General features: G+C 36.7%; 1 protein-coding gene across 22 annotated transcripts in view; it reads right to left on the bottom strand.

Annotated features, from left to right (window-relative positions):
* TRDN (triadin) overlaps positions 1–24,327 on the bottom strand; it is a 246,075-nt gene that overhangs the window by 206,641 nt on the left and 15,107 nt on the right. For 21 of the 22 annotated variants that reach the window (XM_054820908.1, XM_054820900.1, XM_054820910.1 and 18 more), the window contains one exon: positions 433–642. In XM_054820908.1, the coding sequence (XP_054676883.1) occupies positions 433–642 (210 nt within the window). Of the gene's footprint in view, positions 1–432; positions 690–24,327 lie in introns of all 22 variants that reach the window. The other variant, XM_054820901.1, reaches the window with a different exon arrangement.

Raw genomic sequence — 24,327 nt, forward strand, 5'->3', positions numbered from 1 at the left:
TATTTCCTGTCATCAAACTGTGTAAGCAGATGTCAGAAGACTCAAGGCAACTATGAAAGATTTTAAAATAAATTTCAGAAAATGTGAATTAATAATTAATTTGATTTTTCTTGAAATAATTTTATATAGAAATTGGAAAACAGAAATCTGACCATGCATGCTCATATACTTATTATATTACTGTCAGCATACATTTTTTCCAGGATGAGGATGGGCTGCAAAATGGAGAGATTTAAACTATAAAGATGTATGAAGTATAAACTGATAAGTTCTGACATTTCCTACAATATCTCTTCTCTTGGTAAACTCAGCAGAGGCACAGCACTGGCTCCAAAAAAGGTGAGAAACATGCAAATTTACATAATACACACTCCTTAATAAATTTTTAAAATTTAATATAAAAGACATCAAACAGAATATGCTGAATTTTACCTGCAAAGGCTTTGTAATCCACCAAGTCAAACATTACAATAGCTACTGCTGACCAGGTAACAATCAGAGCAATAACAAGGAGCCATGCTGCTGGCGAGCTGAACGTTGTCACGAGGTCTTCCGTAACTGATTTCTTGCCCACTTTCATGGATGATGAGGGAACGGATCCGTTCTTACCATCTATTATTGTCGTGGTTGTAGACATGCGTCCTAGGCAAATAGTCAAAGTAGAGGAAATAGAATGTAACACTTGGAGCCTAAAAATCAAGAATATGAATGTTGTTTTGAAATCCTTTTGTACTCAGAATATTTAAAATAAATGTAAATATTGCATTATTAAAGACAAGTTCTTGTGCCTTCTGGAAGGAGTTTTTCCTGACCTGAGGCCACTTTTAGTAAAGTTAATTTGGGAGCAAACATGGTGAAATAGCCACGACTGGCCTTTTTGATTATATGACATTTTTTAGTCTGCCATGAATAGCTACAGACATAGGAGAGTGATTGATGAAAGCATAAAATATTATTACTCTCCAAAGCACTGTCTTGTTATGGGCTGTAGGCCAGACTCTCAGGTGATGTGATTAAGTATACTTCCATTGACTGTAATGGAGCTAATGCGTCTACACCACTCCAGGGTTGGCTGGACTTCTGCTGAAAGTGATAACCTAAACAATCTTGGTTGGTATTTCTTTCCCAGTATATACAATAAAAATAGTAAAAAATTCATAACACTGCAGTGAACAACAGTAGAAGAGCACGATACGTCCACTTAGTTTACAATATCTGCTTGTAAGCTATTGTTAAAGTATTAAAAGATATGTTATATATGTTCCTGGTCTGGTTGATGATACCAGCTCTCATAAATTAATGTCAGTGATTTCAGGGACCCTTACTCACAGAGATCTGAAATTTCAAGGAATAAGGTGATGCCTGGTTTACTCATACCTTTGCTTCTCACCCTAAGATCACCTATTTTCTGTCAGTGCTGATATAACCTATAAAGCTGATAATTTTCTAGGATGACAGAGTTAAGGACAGTGACAGAGTTGCTCTATACAAACATAAACAGATTTAGTTTCACTTTTCACATTGAAAATGGCAAATATGCCATTGGAAACTTATCAGTAGAGCTAAGGTATAAGGCTGTTGAAGACTTTCAGGTATTTGCCACCACAACATGTATGTAGCCTCTATTTGAGAATCACTATATTGATATTCTTAAAGAAATAAATGAATAATTAGGTCCTTGGTATTACCCATAGGTAAATATTTATCCGTAAGAAAAAAAAAAAAAAAAGATGACATAAGGAGTCTTCTAATCTTCATGGTAATTAATATTGATTGACTTTGTTTCTTTTTCTGCAGAAAGTGAGAACAATACTCTAAAGCGATACTGAAATGACCTTTATGTATCTTGCATACATCTGTAGAACAGGGAAGGACAATTCTTGTATCAGAAGTTCCCTAACTCTTAACCTGTCATATCTGTAGAGTGTTCAAATTCATACCCTGAATGATTTTACATTTCTTTATTTATGATGTAGTCCATTGCATTTGCGTGTACTTCCCCTAATTCTGCCTTCTAAGCTTCCTTCTGCACAAGCATCCTGACACTGATCGGTGCTTTGTTTCAAGCCCCAGAAAGCTGCTCTGCTAAACAGCAATGTTGTATAAGCAGAACAAGATTGACATATTACATGGTTTTCGTTACTTATTTGAAATTTACTCTTATTTATAGAATGTTTATTCTGCTTATGAATAATGTCTATCTACTAGGATAGAATTTATGCTCTTTTTTAAAAAATATATGATAAAACTATCACTGCTTCCATTTCTCCAAACATAAATTTTGAATCAAACATTTCACAGCAGGAGGAAAAATCTGCCAAGTAACAACTAGCAATAAAGATCAGTTTCCTAAAGTCAAATTCAAAATCAATAGCATTTTGTTACCCTACTGCATACAAAATGCAAGTGATTTGTGCATACAACAGGTCATAAATGACACATTATGCATTTTTTTTCCCTTGGGGATATCAGTCAGAGTTTATGATGTGTAAAAAAGAATAGAAAAGTACTGTCTCATCTTGACAAATCTGATTAGTATCACAGCATATCTCCAAGGACATAGTAATGGCAGATATTTGCACAGTTATAATACAAACAATTAAAACTCTATGTGTGTATATAGATATAGACATATACATATAATTACCATTCAAAGGATCATCCCTCTAGGTCTATTGCTATGTAAAAATAGTTCCTTTCTATTTAGTATACCTAACTTTTCAAATTCAGACTGCTATATGCCTTCTTCGGTAATGAAAATAGTTTCCCACAATTTATCAATCTGACCAACACTGCAGAGACAAAGCTCAAGTATGCTAAGAAGGTTATCTATTGCATGTCTTTGGCTTTTGATGTAGCCAGGTCAGATTTCCCCTTAAAAACTCAGAATGTTATATAATAAAATCACCGCAGTCACATTCATTGAATGGAGTGAACAGCTATTGATGCAAATTTGCCTGGAAGTGAAGCGAAGAAAAATACTGCTATACTGCTAGAGATTCCTAATGCAGGTGTTTGCAGTATGATTCAGGTGCCCAAGAAAGGTCTCCAGTGTGGTTACAGGTGCTTTATGGTATCAGAGACATCCTCACAGGACTGGCAGGCATCATCTACAGGACAGTAACTTCTGTTCTGGGAGGAACCCAGACAGGATGCCCTAAACCACTGAAAATAGAAATTAGATTTTTATGTCACTAGATACTAATATAAACCCAATTGGCTGGACTCCTGAGGAAGGCATTGCTTTGCACTACATCATTATCTCGTGTGGGTTGGATTGTATATTGATACCATTGTAATTTCATGACTTCAAAAAGAAGAGGCAATAACCCCAAGATGATTGCCCTTCCTCCTACAACCACTCTGTTATTGCAGTACCCATGGTGCTATCCTGATGTCTTCTCTAACTGGTCCTTGCTTCTAGTGCTCAGGTGTTATGTGCATCTCCTACCAGTGATAACCTCCTCACTAAAACCACAGTGATGCTATTTACATAGATAGACCGGTAGAGAAAGAAGGGACCTACACGTGGACAGTATTTCCATCAATTCAGCCTGCAGCCATTCTATTTCTCAGAAAAGCGCCAAAGTTAAGCAGAGCTCCTGCCCAAGAGGTCATTGAGGCTTCAGGTGCCCAGTGGGAGAATAAGAAAAACAGGCATTTTTTGTGCTTTGAAATCACCTCATTAAGCCTATCAATTTTTACTTTTACAATTGACAGGGGCATTCAGTAACAGGTTAAAATCAGATTCCTGAACTTCTCCAGACATCCTTGCTGCCCATATAATACACATTTTCTCTGCCAAGACAAATTTCACTGTCTGTATGACATCCAAGCAGAATCCAAGTCAGTTTACTTCAGTATACTTCGATGAACAGTGCAGTGGATCAGGAGATTCATGAGCAGATCAGTTGTCCCTGCTTTGGGGGAGGCGACATCTGTCATAGGAGTGGAGGGTGCAGCTGAAGGCTGTTACATTTTCAGCCATCCAATTTTAATCCACCACCACATGTCTGCTAGAGCCTCCTGGCACTTTGGGTTGTGATTGCTATTGATTTTCAATGAAGATGGGAACTTTAAAAAGTTATATGTACATTTCTATAAAAAGATTACTCTGGGGATATATACCTCTAACTCCACATAACAATTTCTCATGCACACAGAACTACCCCATCAGGTCACAAATGTCACCTTTACATCAACAGATTGATTTTCTAAATTCCAAACAGCTAAAACTCTGAGATTGTTACTATTCCTCTGGTTTCAGAGTTGTCACTTAGGATACAATCTGAAGACCCATAAGGTCTCATAAGTATAAATAAACGTTGACAATTGGTGACAACTTTGAGGAGAACACCGTGAGACTTTCAGTGTCCAGAGTGAGCTTGTAGTCCTGGCAGCTTAGATAAAATACCCTTTGTATTTGTGAGTTGAACTTTCCTTAAGCCATAATAAGCATAGGAATCCATGGTTAAGCATGGGCACTTGATTTTACAGTTCAGCAACTACAACTTCCACTACCTCAGCAGAAAAACAAAACAAAAACCCAAACCAAAAGAAAAAATACCCCTACTCCATTCAGACTCATTCAAATGTAATTTATTCATGCATTTATGTTATTTTATAGTTATTTTATGTATAACAGTCCTCGTTCTGCCATTAGCACAAAAAAAATTAATATCGAGTGAAATATTTAATGTGCACTGCCTGGGCATATTAAAAGCAGAGGGCTAGTCATGCTACTAAAAAAGAGGTTGTTCTCTTTTAAATAATAATATTGTTGCTAGGGCAATTCAGTTGGGATGTGAGAAGCCTCAATGCAGCCCACTCTAAATGAAAGAGCTGGTAGATTTTGACTTGTCTGTTCCACTCCCCAAGTGAACACTCCAATAAATAGATTATAGAGTATTCTGGATTCAGGTCATTAATGGCTCCTGTTCGACCTATTCCACTTCACTTGGAATATTTAAATACTAATTAAGGGAGCAGAAAAGAGAAAGAATGACTTTATAAATCGACACTGTATGTTAAGCATCAGCTTGAGCCTCAGGCTTTAACCTGGTGACCTTATCAATCCACTGCTGTTGCGAGCAGGCAGGCAGGAGTCTCGGTCTACGGTAAGGAGGGTACCACAGGGAGAAGAAGACAAGGAATTAGAACCCTTCATTGAAGGACAGAGCAATGGATATACGATAATCTGCTGCATTTTTTCAAGCCCAGCACATCACCCTTAGTGAGTCAACAGACATCTGCAGCTCTCATAATAATCACTCATTTTCCCATGTGGCGACAATACTTTCTACCAGAAGAAAAGTCTATACCTGCACCTGTTGTTCAGGTGGTACTTATGCCTGACTGTGGCATCCTCCTCTTTTCATCTCTCTTCTATGGTTTCTGCACCCCTGGCTTATAAAAATGGAAAGCAAAAGAGAGAATTTCCGCTGTGGTTAAGAATTAGTAGCTTGCAATAAAATATCAGTAACAATATTCTTTCCTGAAGTGGTCTAATGACTTTTGTCCAGAAAGCTTTTGCCTCATCATAAGCATGTAGCCAATTTCCCAGCGCTTCCATAGGCACAGGGAGTTGAAAACTCTTCACTGGATTCATGCTTTTTGCCTCTTTTATGCATTTATGTGGGAATAGAATGGTGAGCAGAGAGAAGAGAGACCCTCAAAACCTACTGTACACACCTGAACAGAGTGCCTCCACCATCTCATCTGGCCAGCACCAGAGGTTGAGATGCAGATACTGGACGATGAGTAACAGAGTGCAGAACAGCTCAGAGAAGGAAGAGCAAGAGGAGTCCAGCTGAGCAAAACCTTTAGCTCTCCTCCAAATGCTGCTAAAACATATGATAACAGTGGATTTAAAACCACTTACTATGGAGGATCTGTAGTCCTGGTAACCTTTAATAGGTTGGGAAGCTAGCTAGATCTGCATATATATGGATCATGTTTTCTATTGGTCATACATGGTAATATAAAGGCAAGACTCTTCCTAACACTGATAGAAGCAGGTGGAAATGGGGAAAGACAACCTAAACAGGCAAATTCAGCTTATCTTTGAAAGCTCCTCTCCCTCTCCATTATCTGCAACAGATTCTGTGAGTAGGGCAGTGATCTACAATTCAGCCCAGAAATGGGTGGCGGGCACCTAGTGTAGGTCTTCTGAGTATGAAGGAGCTTCTGCAAGCTGTTGAGCAGAAATGTGACAATTTAGAAAAGCTAATTTATTTAGAGCTTCAGCATAAATCTTCTCTTGAGATGGCCGACATTCAGCTATTTCTTTTCTTTTGTATCATATTACATCCCCATATGTATGAATCAATGAATGCAATTGGAATATAAAACGGAATAATATATAAAAGGAGTTTCACAACTGATACCAGAATTTACAGACTTCTAAATTCATCGCACAGAGTGTCGAAGTGTTGTAATACAGTTTATATAATTAAAGCAAAGAGAAAAACCTCTCAACACATATTGTGTATATATTGGCAAACTTTTCAAAATTAAAAGGTAGTCTTTCTGCAGACTAAAGGCTTAGAAAGCTGTGACTGGGACTGTCTGTGAGGGAACATTTGTAGATTTATGGGTGACTGATAGTTATAAAATGTAATATTCTTTATGAAATGTGGAAAATAGAGTTGGAGATTATGCAGAAAGCAATTCTACATGACAAAAGAAATAGAATAGAGATTATGGAATATGGAGAGGATGGTGCATGAAAATTAACTGAACAATTGAATTCAGAAAAGGCACTTATAATTATATATGGTGCTGTGTACTTTTTTAATTTCCTTTTCTGTTATTATATCTGTATTGGTTTTATTTTTGATCAATAGAGAGCATCTGATAATTCAAAGAAGTAAATTGCATTAATCCTTTCCATTCATTCTCCAAGAAATTATGTACACCAATCTTTTGATCTCATCAATTTCAATAAGTTGGTAGAATAAAAGATACATCCTATCAAGCCATTTCATTATCTCGTTCAAAGAAAATGTGTACTTCATACAGTATCAGTAAATAATACTAATAGCAGTACAACTAATAATAAATACTATGAGGTGAAACTAGAAGTTATTAATGCTGTATTGTATGGTGTGGTATATGTTTTGGGATTGTAATAATGACTGTTTCTCAGGAGCAAGTACACTATCATATGCTATGTGGAAAAAAAGCGAAGAAAAGAATCTCTGAAGAAAATAGTTTAACTGATACTAATTAGAAAACCTCCATAACTCTAATAACAGAAAATGACTTTGCAATGATATATGGCCAGATTGCGATAGGGACTGGGCAACTGCATGAAAGAAAAAAGGACTTTGGAATGCAAAGACACAGTCTCTGACTCTGGAATTTCCTTTATTTCATATCCCTGAATGCTGAGCAAGTATTCTGGCAGGGCAGGGGTTAATGCTTAAACTTATTCTTTCTCCTCAGCAAGTGGCTGCTGATGAAGACAAGATAATGCACCAGCTGGACTAAGCCTCTGACGTGTTGGCTGTTCTCATGTTCTTGCTGACCTTATTTTCATCAAATAAGACCAAATAAACATCAAAGTCAAAGAAAAATCCATTCTAACAATCTTTTATGTCTGTTATTTCTTCTCCACTGCTCTTTATTTGCAATGGTACTTGTATGGAAACAGGATTTTTTCCCTTTAAGAACCTGCTCCTTATAACTTACTTGCAGCCATAATTCTTCCATTGTGATATTACAACCATTTTCATGTCAATCTCTTGTGAGGATTACAATGATTTTAAATGGGAGGGAGCAGCTAGAGAAAACTAACTTTTAAGAAACAAATCTACTATTTTTATGCAAATGGCCTTTATAATAAAAAGGAGAAATATAGAATGTATGGGAGGATTTTTTTTTCCACATGGAACAATTTTTCAAAATCTGCTGTGATGTGCTAGTGACTCTAAAGAAAAGAAATACGGAAAACTCAGAAACTAAGCTCCAATGTTTTTAAATAAGTTTCTTACTATATTTTCCTTTCTTATATAATGCATCGTATACCTGGTATAAATCACTTTTTGAAATAATTAATCAACTGAAGCACAGCAGCACTTCATCATACTTGAAGAATACCAAATCAAAATACTTCCAAACTCCACATTTTCCATCTAGTTACAATTATTTGAATGCATGTATCTGATTTTGTATTTTCTGAGAACACCTATAGAGATAAAGATACTTTTGTGTATATAAAAGATTGGTTGTATCTCACGTAACAAGTTGGCAGATGTGGTTAACTCCTTGCGATGCAGATTCAAATGCTGGATTTGGCCCATTACTGTATGCAAGGAGTCAGAATCCCCTGAGGACAACATGGTCTCCGCTCCTATGAGAGCCCTCCTGATAAAGGGGAGAAATCTAAGTAGTAGAAAATAAAGATAATTTGTCTAAAAAAGCTCAGATCATGCAAGAGGATAGTAGGGAAAGAAGTCTTCTACAGTCAGGAAATTCAATTTGGACTAGCAACAGGTGTAACTGAGAAAAAAGTTCTTCAGAAGATTTTGAAAAGGAATAAGAGAAAAGGTCTCTTTGCTCCAGACAGACTGCCCCTGCAGAGATGAGTAGGAACAAAAATCTTACCAAATACTTCCCTCCCATACCAAAAAAAAAAAACCAAAACACCTTGATGCTTGCAAACCTAATAGGCAACACCTGCATTTTGGGGAATGCATCTTTGGTTCCTGTTGAAGAAATACTAATACTAGCTGTTACTTGTTCTGGAACAGGCTAAGGTATGAACTGTAGTAGCAGATAAATTACATACGAAAAAGAGGAATTCTACCTATTTGTATGGATGTCTTGAAGCAATCTGAGAACTTCAAGGAGGGGAAGTGGAAACCAGTTTCAGTCAGACCCCAATTGCACTGTCTTTTAAAATACCACTGGCAGTAAAATAAGTTAACTCCTTCTCAGCTGACACACTTCTAACCTTTGACTATGGGGAGCCCAGTTAGCTCAGCAGATGTTTGCAGGACTTAGGAGCCCACAACCCATTGAAAATTCATATGAGATGAGTCCTGAATCACCTGAAAAGCTGAAATTCAGGGATTTGGAGCCAAATTTCCACCTTTACATGTTTGAATTTAATAATCTAGCAGAGCATTGATAGATACTTCAAATTAAGTGGAGGAAAATTTGTCTCATATACCTTTGCAAGGAAGTGCAAATTGCTTATAAAGAACGTTATGCTGATATGACCTTTAACCTTTTCGCTCTGTGTGGTGGTTTCTTGTGTGCATATGTTTTTCAAAGAGCTTTTACATTATTCTGATTATTTGTGTACAACGGACACAGAAGGGATTAGTGGTTAGTTAGTAGTTAAAAGATCTTCTGTGTTGTTGAGCTTGCTGAAATAGTCCTATATGACTGATTGTATTGTGAGCCTCCCTGCAATACTTCATACCTGAAAGGACTTTAGCAAGAAAAGTAAGGGAAGCCCTAAGGACCAGGTTTAAAAGATAGCAGGTTTTATTGGGAAATTTTATAGATCATTTTACTTACAGCTATATCATTTTGTGTAGTAATTTCTTGAGAACTTAGAAGCCCACAGGGGTTAACAATAATCAAGACAGAATAAATTACTTCTATAAAATCAAAACTATAGGAGCTACAGTCGATAAGAACGAGAAAGTGCCATTTACTGCACTTTAAACCAGCAACCAAGCATGGCAAAGGGATATTGAGCTGCTCCCTTTCCAAATGGTAGTGGACTTCATCTTTTCATGATCTGGATGCCAGACATTTAATTTTTTCTCTTTGAAATAACTCTTCATTTTGATGGGGGTTTTTTACATTTTCTTTTAGAAATGCTGAGATTTATTCAAAAATCAAATGTTTCATTTCTAGCTTCTCAGTATGTAGATAAGAGTGTAACTAAATTCTGAACACATAATACTAAATTATCAGCACCCTGAAAAATCCATCATTTGTCTGGTTCCACACCTGATTTTTTTTATTGATCAGTAGTAGTACCTTCTCTTCTTTGGAAACAAATTGGTGCTCTAAAACAGTAAAAAGTTTTACCTACCTGTTCATCTTAGAAATCTGACATTTCTGAAAGAGATGCCAAAGGGATATTTAGACGTACTTGTGAATTGATATAAGCTGAGAGGTACATCTTATCTTTTAAAATGTCAAAATGAAGGTTGCAGGAAAATGGTTTCCATTTATCTTTAAATAGCATGAAACCTTCTGCAGCAAGAGCACTGTATGCATTCCCTTTGTTATTTGTTTTTAGAAACTCAACTCTACACATCCCTGCAACCTTTAGAGGGGATTAGGAAAAAACAATGAATTTTTTTTGTTGTTATTGAAAAGAAAAGAAAAAAAAAATCTGTTCCCATCTGTAAAATAATGAGTCATAATAAAAATTGAAAGTCACTAGTATAAATAGTAGCTTACAAATGTCTTTGCTCCAGACAAGTATACCAGTATAAAGAAACTCTGTAAAGAAAATTCCAGATCTTTACTTCCTCTGGTGGAACTACCATTATCTCTCATATAAGTGTGTCTAAGAAAGATTAATAAGATCATTTACTTGTATTCATTTATTCCAAGCTAACTTGACCAACTTTCTATGTCTGAATGGATTGTTATCTACAGACTCTGAAAATGGAAGTAGTTCAGTATGCTCTCCAGAACTTATAGTGAAAGTACTGTCTCACATTGCAAGTCTGCCAAGTCTTCCATATGGAGCTATCCAGTCATTACAGCACTCAAATATGGAGATCACCACATGCATACAGTTTGAATATATATATATATATGCATAAGTCATATTGAAGAGACCTGGCCCAACTGTCTTACCAGAGACAGAAGAAAAGGGCATTTTTAGCTAATAAGAATACAGAAATTTCTATACTAAGAGTTATGTAGTAAATATATATATATATATATCTTGAAAAGACTTTGCTAAAAAGTGGAGAGATAAAATTCCTCATCTGACAAAAGCAGAAAACTAAAATAAGTGTTCATGGCAAGTCAGTCATCCATGTCACTGATATATTTCATATGTAAATGACAATTTACTGTGAAACTATTACAGGTCTGGGAGAGAGAAAACTGAAAGAGATCTATGGAAGAAAGCTGTTATGTGGCTTGCAAAACAATGGAACCAATTTTGTGAGAGACAGTAGTTAGTCCATAGTAAACAGGAACAGATGAAACAAGGTCTATCTTCTGTCAGGGAGTTATTTTCTAATAAATATGAGAGTACTCCATCTGTATACTTACAGAATAGCTAAAGGCAAGTCCCCTACACAGGCACCTAAAATACTAGGGAAACAAGGTTTTCTAAAGCTTGCTTTGAAACTTATGGGGTTATCAAAATACACCCCTGAATGCTTTATGAATACTATTTGTATTCAGTGTGTGTTCCCATAAGAAAAGAATTCTAGGCAGCAGTGGCAGTCATGATAGAAATGGCTCCTCTGAAGGTTTTGTTCTGTTTTTTCTTTTCTTCTTTTATTGGTCTGAAAGAATCCCTTGGAAAATATCCCTTCAGTTTTAGGGCATGAGAGGGCTCTTGAACTGACACTGAGGAGCAGAATTCAGTGTTTAGGTAAAAGTTAATGGTGTGTTTTATCATTTTCTTTTTGCAATACTGATTCCAAAAATGGTAATCTGAAGTTGAAGTTTAACCTTGATAAACTAAATTAATATTATCATTCATTTCTGATCTTTATTTGGAAATAGGCGTGATCTCTATGGGCAGCTGAGACACATAGGATACGCTGTCACAGGGAGGACAGTTGATCTTTGTTGAGGGTACATATTCACAATACATCTGTCATCTAAAATGTGTTCTGAGATTCTTAAGAGCTGGGAAACCTATCTTTACACTACCTTACAAAGGTTTCTTTAATAGAAGCTTATGCCAGATACTCACATCTTAGAAGAAAACTTTGTTTCAAATCAGTATTAAGTAATTTAATGCAAGTGAGGTGGTTTTGATACTATCGAGACCCATTCTAGTTAGCAAAATCTTTGACCAGGTAAGAAAAAGTCACTGTGTCCTCCCTTACTCACAGTCATTCTTGAACTAGCTAACACCAATTAGCCATGCCTTAATCCATTTTATTCAGGATTCTACCCTGGCCAAGTTTTGGAACATGTGAAAAACTTGTCAATTCAAGTTTGATGAGAAAAGATCACTACATAGTATTCATGTACAGGTACAGAGTCTTAGGTATCTTTTCTTTTCTCCCTATGCAAGTATTTTTATGGCACCTTATCTACACACTGAAAAGAAGGAAAACCAAGAAGATCTAAAATTCCTCAAAGGTTACCCAGGGGAAAAAAAAACAAACAACACTTCTGTAACCATATCCATTCTCTACATCCTTCCTCCCACCAGCCCAAATCAATCGACATCTGTCAAAAGAACAAGGTCATGACTAGACTTTAGAAATTGTTAGCGATACTGGACTTTTACTCACAAGTAAATTAACAACAAATGAGACTATCAGTGAGTCTGTCTTGTACCTATACCTAAGCCCAGAGGACTTCTAATATTACTGATTTTCACAGTACCACATTCTGAACAAACACACACAGGAGAGTTGCTCAAGAGCACAATGAATAGCCTTACAGATTGATTTAGTGACTCTTGCTTTTGTGAGCTGGGAATCAGGCTTACAAACCTTCCTCATATTCTATTCTATTCTGTTCTGTTCTGTTCTGTTCTATTCTATTCTATTCTATGGGACCATGTATTGACCTGCAACTTAAATCTTCGTATCACACCTCTTCAGATCTCTGCAGAGCAAATGAGAGAAAATAATAAAGACCTCAACTGACCAAATAGATACGAGATTGAGAGTGGTCTTTAATTTATCCCAGTGATAAATGTCAAGAAGTAGTTACCCAGCTATATTATTTAGCTCCAGGAGCCATTCTTTATAGTAATTCCTAGAAATATCTTTCACTAGGTGGTGAGATATCCATGTGGCATATAAAATGAAGCTTGAAATTATGGGCAAGCCTGGATTAAAAAGTATGCACGAGGAACTACAATTCCATACCCCTCCGCTATTACTTGTCTGAAGAAACTATGGAATCCAAATTCAGCTTTTAGGGGTCGGTTATGACTTTTTCTTGCACAAATGAGTGCATGAAAAATAACATTTTGACATGTGCACTTAAAAAGGCTATTTGTTTAATTTCCAAACTACAAGTGAAGTTCCAATTTCTACATCAACTTTAACTTTAAATGTTATGTAAGTTGAATGATAGCCATGGAAATATGCATGGAAGACACCAAGAAGTGCAAGGTTATTAAAGTAAATATTTTTTTAATGTGTCTTATATTAGTGTTATTATAGGGGCAGGACATTTTCTTTGCTTAGTCTTTTCCGGTGTATAATAATGGCATTATATAACTTCTGTGATTTACAGAAAGAGAGGTGGCAGAATTATCAACTGATGAATTTAGTTCAAGATTTTTCTGTTTCCTACAGAAGACGCTAACTTATTTTCCCACCTGGTAGAGTAAATCCAGATCCCAAATGAATGCTTTTTTCAAGTACACATGCCACAACATTCTGTATTAAGCAATAATGACATAATTTGAAATCAACATTTTTTTTCACTAAGCACAAAATTTCCAATGCTAGTACAGAACATGTTCCTAATGTGAATATATCTATTTTTTCAACATTATTTTGCTGAATCATAAAAGTAAAAATAACTTTTCCCCTACCTCCTTGAAAATGTAAATATTTATCCATATAAAAGCTATAATACCTGAGGAGAATGTTTTTGGTATAGGATTCAGGCCTTAGAAAGGAAAAAAATAATTTTGATCCATGGTTTAATTGTTAAATGACTCAGAGAAATGACATCTTAATCTTGAAAATGATTCATATGAAAGATTTACTTCTAGGCTAACAGTGCTTTAAACTTTTTCAGTGACAGATAGGATAAAAATCTTCTCTGAATTCAAAGATATCTAAACCAGAAGATGATTTATTTTTAATATCTATCTATATAGAGTATGTCTAAAATATCTCGTTATCCTACTTACATTAAACTTCTAAGCATATAACCCAAAACAGGGCAAATGCATTAATGATAAGCCTGTATGTTTGTAATATACATGAAATAAAAATAATCTCTACTGAGAGACATATTTGTGAAATTATTTTAACAATGTAGGATTCCAAATTTTAGAAAACAAATTCAAACTACATGTGCTTATCCAGAGCATAGAATGTTGCAAAATTATCATTAGTTTTAATTCACTCTCATCACATTTTTCTAATCAGCACTAGCATAGAAATGCAGCAAAACTGTTGAAACATCTCTGAGTTGCCCTTTCTGGGCACCTCTCTGCCCTGTTCTTGGATTGGGCATCAATTTACTTACATTTTTGGAATGTTAATCTTTCTGAAGTTCTTACCCTCTCTCAATTCCTGTGTCTGCATTAAAACATGAGACACTGAAACAAAATAAGGTTCAACCTTATTTGGTCATGGAAGACTAATTAACATGTAAGTGGACTCCAGCAGAGCAGTGCTCAAATCTCAGTGATACATCTCAGAATAGAGGAAAACTTTCCACATTTCTAATGGCATAATCAGCCTAAAAATCACTCATAATGTTAAAGTCTTGCTCAGTACAGTTTAAAAGATTTTATTCTGAGTTAAAAAAGGTGGCCTCTCCATGTTGTTATTGATAACTGGAACAGAAAGTGAGCTACACTAGGGAAAAATTTTGACCTGGCTGGAATGATAGTTTCCTTATTTCCTCCCATGGATTCTAAATCAAATAATCTTTAGCATCTGCTGTAAACATGCACAAAGTCATTGCAAAACCATTCAGCTCTCATTCACAAGCTGTAACACCTCCCCACGTTCTCTGTAATAGCAGACCCAGATAGTAGGAGCTCCAGTATTCCTAGCCCACAGTAACAGCAGGTGCTGCAAAGTTTCCACCAAGCCTGCATCCACATCAGACACTTGCAGGACCTCTATGATGTTCCTGGCATCTCACACCAACCTTAGTCTTTTGTGCTTCACTCCCTGACTCTCATGGTGATAGGAAAAGAGAACAAAGTTGCATACCTATGCCTGAAGTTCAACCATGATGCCTGAAAAGGATATTAATGCATATATGTCCTGATTTCATCCCACACTCTTTCATTCAACAGAAAAAACCTTGTGTTCCATATCAATGAAATAGAGACAGCAGCTGAAAGGACATTTTCAGCCTGGTATGGCTTTCCAGACTGCCTGTGCTGTATTCACAAATCTTCTAGCGATGCTCAAACATGTCCATGTAAACACAATGTTTTCCTATTTACTAAACCTTCACATAGTCTCAGGTAACATTCAAAATGTGCAATTCTGTTCTGGGTATTTTTATAGATCTTCAAATCTGGATTTATTTGGGTCTAGTTTTCTAACATTTATCTTCCCTCCAGCTCACACTGGTGTAAGGCCATACTATTTTCATTCGAAAGAAAGGAAGCGATGGAGCAATTAAGTGAAGAGCAAAGGCCATACTGGAAATCCGGCAGGAGACAGAGCTGAACCCGAGTCTCCTGTTCTAACTTCTGGCTCATTACTCCTCTACATTGTGTAAAGTTTAAGCTAAATATATCACAGGCTTCCTCTGAGTGTAGTTGTTAATACTCCTTGCCCATCCTTTAAGGCGGTTTATATACACTCAGCGCGTGTATAAAATTTCTTGAAATCTTTCTATCTTGGATTTTAAGAATACCAAAGCTACTGCTACTTTCTCATTTCATGAAACTTCTCTGAAGTTTCTTTAATATTAATACCGCAGTCTCGACTCATAACTTTGTTAGTATAATGAAAAGAGATAGAGATGTCCTCTGCAGATGTAAAAGTTGATAGTCCTTTCTAAATTTTTAAGAAAGCTTTTGAGAGTTACTTAGTTATTCTGTATACATCTTTGCAAGATTTTTCTGGCTGTTATATTCCTGTCAAAGGCCTATTCATCATCTAACCTTCCTTTATTAATTTCCTTTTCTATTATATCAATAGACTGCAGCTTCAGCTGTAATTAGATAAGTGCTAATAAATAAAAAAATGCATGCTTTCACATTTATTGAAGATGAACATTTACATTACAGTCGCTATTTTAGCCTTACATCTTACATCGACTATATTCTCATGTTCGCGTAACTGATAATCTTTCACTCACTAACACAATTCATCCCCCCAAAAGTACAATACATTCAGAATGGTGTTAAAGTATTATAGTGGTAGACAAGAATAGACACAAAGTGTATCTAAAATAATTGAATGACTAATAATGAATAACATTCACAATATGAAAAAGAAGTAGGCCATAAGACATTGTACTACACTTGCTATAACTTTTCTTGGCTTTTTATTTAAGGTAGTGCTTTATTTAAACCTTAGACCAGGTGCCACATAGGAAGTGTGAAAAAAACTGTATAGGATGATGTTCTAAAGAACTCTACCTATATACTGCATAGCATCTCGTGAGGTCCCCAGGACCTGTGCAGGCAGGCTACTTTTGACAGATAAGTGGAGAAAAGCTAAAGTGCCTTTAGGGTTCTTTCACCATTGGGAATTGCTACAAAAGGTTCACACCACCTAACCAGGCAAATAAGATTTAAATAAGACATCAGTCTTATTTACAGCTGAGCCTGTTTCCAAGTCCAGATCATCAGTTCATTTCTGCTCATCTTGCTGATCAGGGCAGGAGTGGTATTACTAACTTTTAAGGCACATTCGTGAGATATCTGTTATGGGAGAGAGCTGGAACGCTTTCCTTGTCACCAAATGGGCGGGTGCAGGTTAGATTTTCTTCCCTCTATTTCCAGAAATGCTCAGACCTGGCGAACTACATCCTGACAGAGTCCCTTGGGTAGTCATTCCTCAGAGGGTGCTATTCCCTAGCAAACCACTACACAAATGGAATTGAAAGGCCATTAAACATCAAGGGCTTGTTAAAGTCACCATTCCTGTGATCAAGTGCTGAAAATGTAGATAACAAGTCTGCGTGTATAAGAAAGTGTAAGATGTGCTTGTCATGGAAAATATTGTCAGGATTTGATCATGCACAGTGTAGTTCTTTGCTAGCTGATAAGTCAATTCACGTTACCTTTAGTCAGGAGCTACTTCTCTGCAGAAAGAAGTATGGAATAAAAAGAGTTAGAGTGCTGAAGCACTTGCAGATTCTTATTTTGGAAATTTGGGCAGGTAACTTTTACACAGAATAAATTCAGATGATACCTTCAGAAGCGCACAAGCCATGAAAATGGTATTTGTAAAAGAGATCTGTGGAAAATTAATAGTCCGTGTTTTGGGAAGGTCACATTATTCATATCTATGCCCAAAAAAGTGTTCATGAAATGCTAGTTATAAAATCAATGAAGAATAAAATAATTTATGATTTCCTTATCTTCCCAGTTCATTGCCCTAGCATCTAAGCAAGTTGGAAACACAAAACAAAAGAAATGTTTCTGCAATCAAAAGTAAATCAGCAACTTACTAACTGATAATAAAGGACTAAAAATATATGCTTTTTCACATAGAATATGTGCTCTTCTTTTTCAGCTGATGAGACATTACTATAGTAGCTTTATTCAAAACCATTGAAAATATTCTCTCCAATCACTGTGAGAATAAAAGGTAATATTTCTACATTTAATGTAGCAGAAAAGTTTGATTCTTCCAATTAAAAGAATGAAAGGCATAAAAGAAGAGGAAAGATTGAAAGCAAATATAGATATGAAGTCCTGACTGTAGCTGAAAACAAGAGAACCTTTTCCAAAACCAAATTCAAAGATTTAGCAAACTTCATGTAGGCAACTTTCATTAAAGACCTAAGTAAGTGCATCTGCTTTTTGAAGACTAAGAATTATTCAGTTAGACAAAGTGAAATAATTCTCAATAAAAACTTAAAGATAACAAGGATTGTTTTAGTAGTAATAGCAACAATAGTGATATCAAAGGTATTGACTTGGCATATTCAATGAGTCCACAAATATAAAAGAATTTACAGTAAATGCAAAAAGTGGAATAAAAATAGGACTGAGTAGAGAAAAAGACGTAATGATCTCTTCAAGAAATGTAGAAAATGTATCCGTAAAAAATGAAAACATTAGTTGAGTTTTCATTCACACCAACTTGAACCAGTGAATTTATGGGAAGGTTGTTTTCACTTGTATATTTCTTAGGGACAGCTGACAAAAGTTGTTTTAGTGAGGAAACTACTGAGAAGTATTATAATAAAATATACTTTCAAAAGTATGATGAAGTTTCTGAAGTTTACAATGTGATTCTGCAAAATCACAGACTTAAAACACAGTTCTTCATGAAGTGCACTAAGCCTCAAGATTTCAAAACCTCCATTTCTCTTTCTGGAGAATACACAGAATATTCTATTTTAAAGTGCATTAATGTGGTATCTCATGTTTAACTTATATTTACTCAAATAAAGCACACTCTAAAAGACAATGCACGCACCTTTGGTATCACTTACATTCAAAGATGAGAACTGAGAGGAGAAAGAGGAACATGGCATACAACCAGAACTTCACAGACTTTTGGAAATACTCCATTTTTTTAGCACACTTTACACATTTTTGTTTGTTTTAACACCTATTCTTGTGCAAAAAAGAAAAGTATCTGTGTGGGGTTTGATTTTGTTCGGTTTTGTTTTGTTTTGTTGGTTGGTTGGGGGTTTTTTTGGATTAGAGATTGATCTCCATGTTATATAGTGAACAACAGGCTGTTCACCAGGTATCTGAGAAAATGAGTAGTGCAGCATGGGAACATCTAGGAAATTTTCTAGGTACTTACTAATACAAGCTGTATTTCACTGTTCCTTTCTAATTCTAACACAAGGACCTAGTACTAATCATAGCCATTTGTTATGTGCCGACATGACCAGGAATTCAGACTTCTGCACAATTTTTTGCAGACATCCTACAGCACAAGAGGAAACGTCTCCTTTCCTGCTTATTCACATAAACATAGGAAAACAAGGAGAGGTGGAGTTACAGAATCATAGAATCACAGAATGGTAGGGGTTGGAAGGGACCTCTGGAGATCATCTAGTCCAACCCCCCTGCTAGAGCAGGATCACCCAGAGCAGATTGCATAGAATTGTGTCCAGCCAGGTTTTGAATATCTCCAGAGCAGGAGACTCCACAACCTCTCTGGGCAGCCTGTTCCAGTGCTCGGTCACACTCACAGTGAAGAAGTTTTTCCTCATGTTCAGATGGAACTTCCTGTGTTCCAGTTTGTGCCCGTTGCCCCTTGTCCTGTCACTGGGCACCACTGAAAAGAGTCTGGCCCCATCCTCTTGACACCCGCCCTTTAGATATTTATAAGCTTTGATCAGATCCCCTCTCAGTCTTCTCTTCTCCAGACTAAACAGACGCAGCTCTGTCAGCCTTTCCTCATATGAGAGATGCTCCAGTCCCCTCATCATCCTCGTAGCCCTCCACTGGATGCTCTCCAGTAGTCCCCCGGTCTTTCTTGAACTGGGGAGCCCAGAACTGGACACAGGACTCCAGATGTGGCCTCACCAGGGCAGAATAGAGGGGGATGACAACCTCCCTTGACCTGCTGGCCACGCTCTTCTTAATGCACCCCAGGATACTATTGGCCTTCTTGGCCACGAGGGCACACTGCTGGTTCATGGGTAACTTGTTGTCCACCAGGACTCCCAGGTCCTTCTCTGCAGTGCTGCTTCCCAGCAGGTCAACCCCTAAACTGTACTGGTGCCTGGGGTTATTCCTCCCTAAGTGCAGGACTCTACACTTGCCCTTGTGGAATTTCATTATGTTCCTCTTCACCCAGTTCTCTAGTCTGTCAAGATCTCACTGAGTGGCAGCACAGCCTTCTGGTGTGTCAGCCACTCTTCCCAGTTTTATATCATTGAATTGGCTGAAAATGAGATTGCTGGGCTAGAAAACAGACACATAATAGCATTATAAGGTGTTTTTGTTACTAGTTAAACAATTTCATCTGGAAAACAGCTGCCTCCTCCAGTGGGATATGGTCGACACTGGAATTCCTCCAATGCAACTGATGTACATCTATTTTCAAGAGAAGATGTAATCCATATCTGTCTACCTGGGAATTTTCAGGGAAAGAAGGAGCATCTGGAAGTTAAAATTGTGTTCACATTTGAGAAATGCCAGGAAAATTTAACCAGCTTAATGAAAGAATAAAGGGGAAAGTGGCTGAGTCTGCAGGTACAGGGAATCAATAGTTACAACTTGATGATGTTTGTAAGTAAACTTTATCTTGCATTCAACATCTCTTAGAGTGGCTCAGGGCCACAGAAAGAAGAATGGACATGGGTTAGTTGAAATATTGCATAATGTTTGCAATATTTAAGGAAAGATCACATTATGAAAGAAATCTTGGGCCTTAGACCTGCAAAGATACCTGTCTAGTTTTAAATGTAGGCACCTATATTCCTGGATCTGAAGCCTTATTGTTAAAACTCATTAAAGATGAACATTTATTTGAAGAACAATTTCTGCTATGGTGAAAAATTCTTTCAGAACATGAAGATTTCTGAGACTCGAGGATAGACTCAAAATCACTCTAAGTACGAGCAGCGAGAAGCACTATTGCTTGGAGTAGTGGTGATTCGAGACAGCAGACTAAGAAGGTAATAGATGGGATGATTAGCGGGAAGACCAAAGGTGAGGAAAGGGAGGAATGAAGGTGGGTTGGAGAAGTCTGTGCCTAAGGGGAGCACCGGCTCAGCTGCTCTTCTCCCTGAACCTGGGGATGTGGGACCACCACAGCCATCTAGCACTGGGAGGAGAGGTGTCCCACTGCAAAAGGCTCTGGTTGGAGGCAGTGAGGAAGCTCATAGGTCCTGAAGCCCACCAGATCTGGCTGTCTCCAGCAGAGTGGAGAGTGGAGTAATCTCTTTTCTTCTTGATTGGGTTACTCATTTAAAAAAAAAAAAACAAAACCAACAACCAAAAACCCCAAAACAGTCAGAAAGCAGAAAAAGTAATGCATGATTTATGTACCTAAATAGCACAGTTAAGCACTAAAAATATTCTCAAGAATTTCAATGTTAACTTTTGGAGAGTTGTATAGTTTAATATTTACATTACTAGAACATTAAAGCTTAAAGTTATTACCAAGAGGACTCTATTATCTAAAATATTAAGGAAATCAAAGAATCTCTACAAGTTAAAATTATTGTAAGATTCTAGTGCAGAGACTTTCTTACTACATGAAGTGATTAGTCCAATGCAGTCCTGAGCTCTAGGCACTACGGTAGTAAATAATAATTAAAAAAAATGGATCAAATGTGACTTTATAGTTCTGTCAGCCTCTGCAGAAGCAGCACTATTTCTGTTTTTCTATACTTAGCACGACACACTGAAGAGTGGATAAGAACCATATTGTAAAGCTAATTTAGTCATTTGTATCTCTTTTGTGAAACTGCATTTAGCATTTCACAGTGTGAAAAACATTAGCCTATACTGGGTGACAAATGAAACAATGGCAAATGTATTTTTAAAAGAAACTTCCCACTAATTAGTTTTTAAGACAAAAACCTAGCCCTCTTCATTGTTTTGCATGTATAGTTGAAATTATCTTAATTCATTAACTCAGGCAAAATTGCACATTGCCCCTCCCCCCAATACACTAATATCTGCATATGCACATTTAATTCACTTTTAATTTTAACTTTAAGCGTGTGCTGAAGCCTCATCAATATTTGTAGCTAGTCTTGCAAAGCAAAAAGGCTTTCCTGAAATTGCATTCTCACATATTTGTAGCTGTTTTCTCCCTAATTTCCACAGTTACTAAGGTCCCTTCTTTGCAGAGTAAGAGCCACCTAGCAAAGTTTCCCTTGGGATCTTTCTTACATGTGCTCTGTATAAATCACTGAAAGAAAACAGCGAATCACTGGAAACCTCTAGTTCAATAGCAACTTGCGGGCAAAATATAACCAATTATATTACAAAATCTATGGATTTCTCACTCGAGATGCACGCAGGGAATAGGCATGGAGGTGTGCCTCTGGGCAGAGGGCCCTGCTGCGCTTGTCTCTGGAAGAGGAAGGAAGAGAGAGAGTAGGTTGGGAAAGAAGAGTTTTGGCTGCTACTGATCTGGAAATTCGTCACTTCATCTGGTTTATTAACCGAAAAGTGTTACATTCTCCAGAGCGTTTCAGGTGGCTTTTATGTAATCAATACAAAATTCTGATGTCTAGAACAAGAGATTCATTTTAGGATAAATGTATCTCATGTGGATTAATTCTGCTTGAGTGTCTGTTAACAGTGCTACTCTTGCTGTGAAAAAAATGCTTGTATTTAGTTCTGAGTTCACATGCCTCTTATTAAAGCGATAACTTTATCAAATGTATTTACAGATTAAAAAAATGAAGGGAATAAAAAAGGCAGCTTTTTGAGCCCTTCTTTTTTTTGAAGCAGGGAAAACCTTGTATTCTCAGAATTCACTCTCTACTACCAAACTAACATCTTCATCGACTTTACAGGCTGTGACACAAATGAAAGGGCAGAGCATGTAGTGGTTCTGCTCCAAGTGATAGGATGTAGTCAGCCACCTAGTCGTGTAGCTGTCCCAGGCAGACAGGGGTCACGCTCAACCTCTATCACGGATCTTTTGCTATAGCTAGTGTTATAATAATACTCCTGGTAATAAACCCAACCAAAGCAAATCAAAACAACAGTAAATATTTAAAGGGGTGAGTCTAACTTTGGATATCTCCTTGTGAAATGCTCACATTTTTTAATCCTATCATGAATGGTGATGCAACAAAATCTCTAGGAAGAAGAGGGCTTAAAATTTTCCCTTAAAAAAAAGAAAAGCAATTGAAATTATACTAAATTCATGTTACAATTACAGTTTAAATATTGGGATTATAAAACTATGAAATGTATATACTCTGAACTGTATCATATACATGTGATATTGCCTCTTTGGGGTTTAAATTGTATCCTGCATCATATATGCTCATGCACCAATTCAGCTGTCTTCAGTAGGAATTCCATAGATAGACCTGAAGTCAAAATTAGGGTCCTACCTGTTATAGGAGGAAAAGGTCAAAGCAAAATGAGGATCTCAACATTTGAATAGATGTATTAAATTATGGCTCTAAAAACAGTGAAATAGTTACCAGAAAACTATATTTATGGTAATTGTGTCTATCGTGAATAACCTCTTAGCGAAGATTGAAACAAGATTTAGCCTTCCTGACATGCATAGAGAACCACAACTTAAATCTACATAATGGAATATAGGAAAAAATTGAGTTCATTTGCATACCAAAGGAGGCTACAAAGGCTTAGATTCATTGTGCCTTTGACAATTTGACTCCAGGCAAAGGTACAGAGATACTTTTGAAGTTGTGAGAACATAAGCATATACAGGGACTAGCAGGTCTTTACTCATTACATATTTGTAAAGGATTTTTTAAAACTATCTTTGAAGATAGAAAGAGGAGACTTCTCCAGTGAGAAAGTTTTTCTCTGCCTGGCATTTTATATTTTCCTTTCTTATGGTAAATGCCTTTGCATGGCACCAAGCAGAACTTTTAGGCCAGAGACAAGTTCATACTGTGCTGCAGGACTGATTCTAAAAAAAGCCCAAATCAGCCACGGGATTCAAGTGAGGCTTATTCAGGACTTAAAGCCACAGTTTTTTCATTCTGATTTCTAAGGGCGAAACCCACCACTGGCCATGATTTTGAGCAACTGAACTGATTTGACTGAAATTGTAATATAGGTCAGTTCTAGGATATGAGACATTTTGGGATGAAAAAAAAACCCAAACAATATCTTCTGCAGCTTTTTTGTTTAGCCTCTTGTGCATTACATAATCTGTTTTGTTAGCTCAGCCCTTTTCCTCAAAATCTAATGAGTCTAAAGAATAATGTAGCTGCTAACTGTGTGCATTACCATGTTGTTCTGATTATGTTTTGCATACATGAAAAAGAAAAGGGACCAGAGTTACATCTCCTGCATATTACCTGCAGTATTTTCTATCAGGTCTCGGAAAAGTGAGGAGAAGACAAAGAGAAAAAGGAAAACCGTAAAGAGCAAAAAAAAGTAGCAGAAGCTACGAAGAAAAGGACAGAATGTGGGACAGGACGAGTTGGCAGCGTCAGCTGGTATCTCTGCTGCTACCTATTGGTGTCTCTGTCTCTACTGTTAAATATTTGGTAGCCATGTACTTGCTTCATAATTCCTGAAATAAATAAATTTACTTACATAAATCAATTATACTGTAGGCATATATTAGGAATAAAACTAGAAGCTAAATCTTGCTGGTCCCTTTTGACCACATAGTG

Source organism: Grus americana, chromosome 3, assembly GCF_028858705.1.
Source record: "Grus americana isolate bGruAme1 chromosome 3, bGruAme1.mat, whole genome shotgun sequence".
NCBI classification, from domain to species: domain Eukaryota; kingdom Metazoa; phylum Chordata; class Aves; order Gruiformes; family Gruidae; genus Grus; species Grus americana.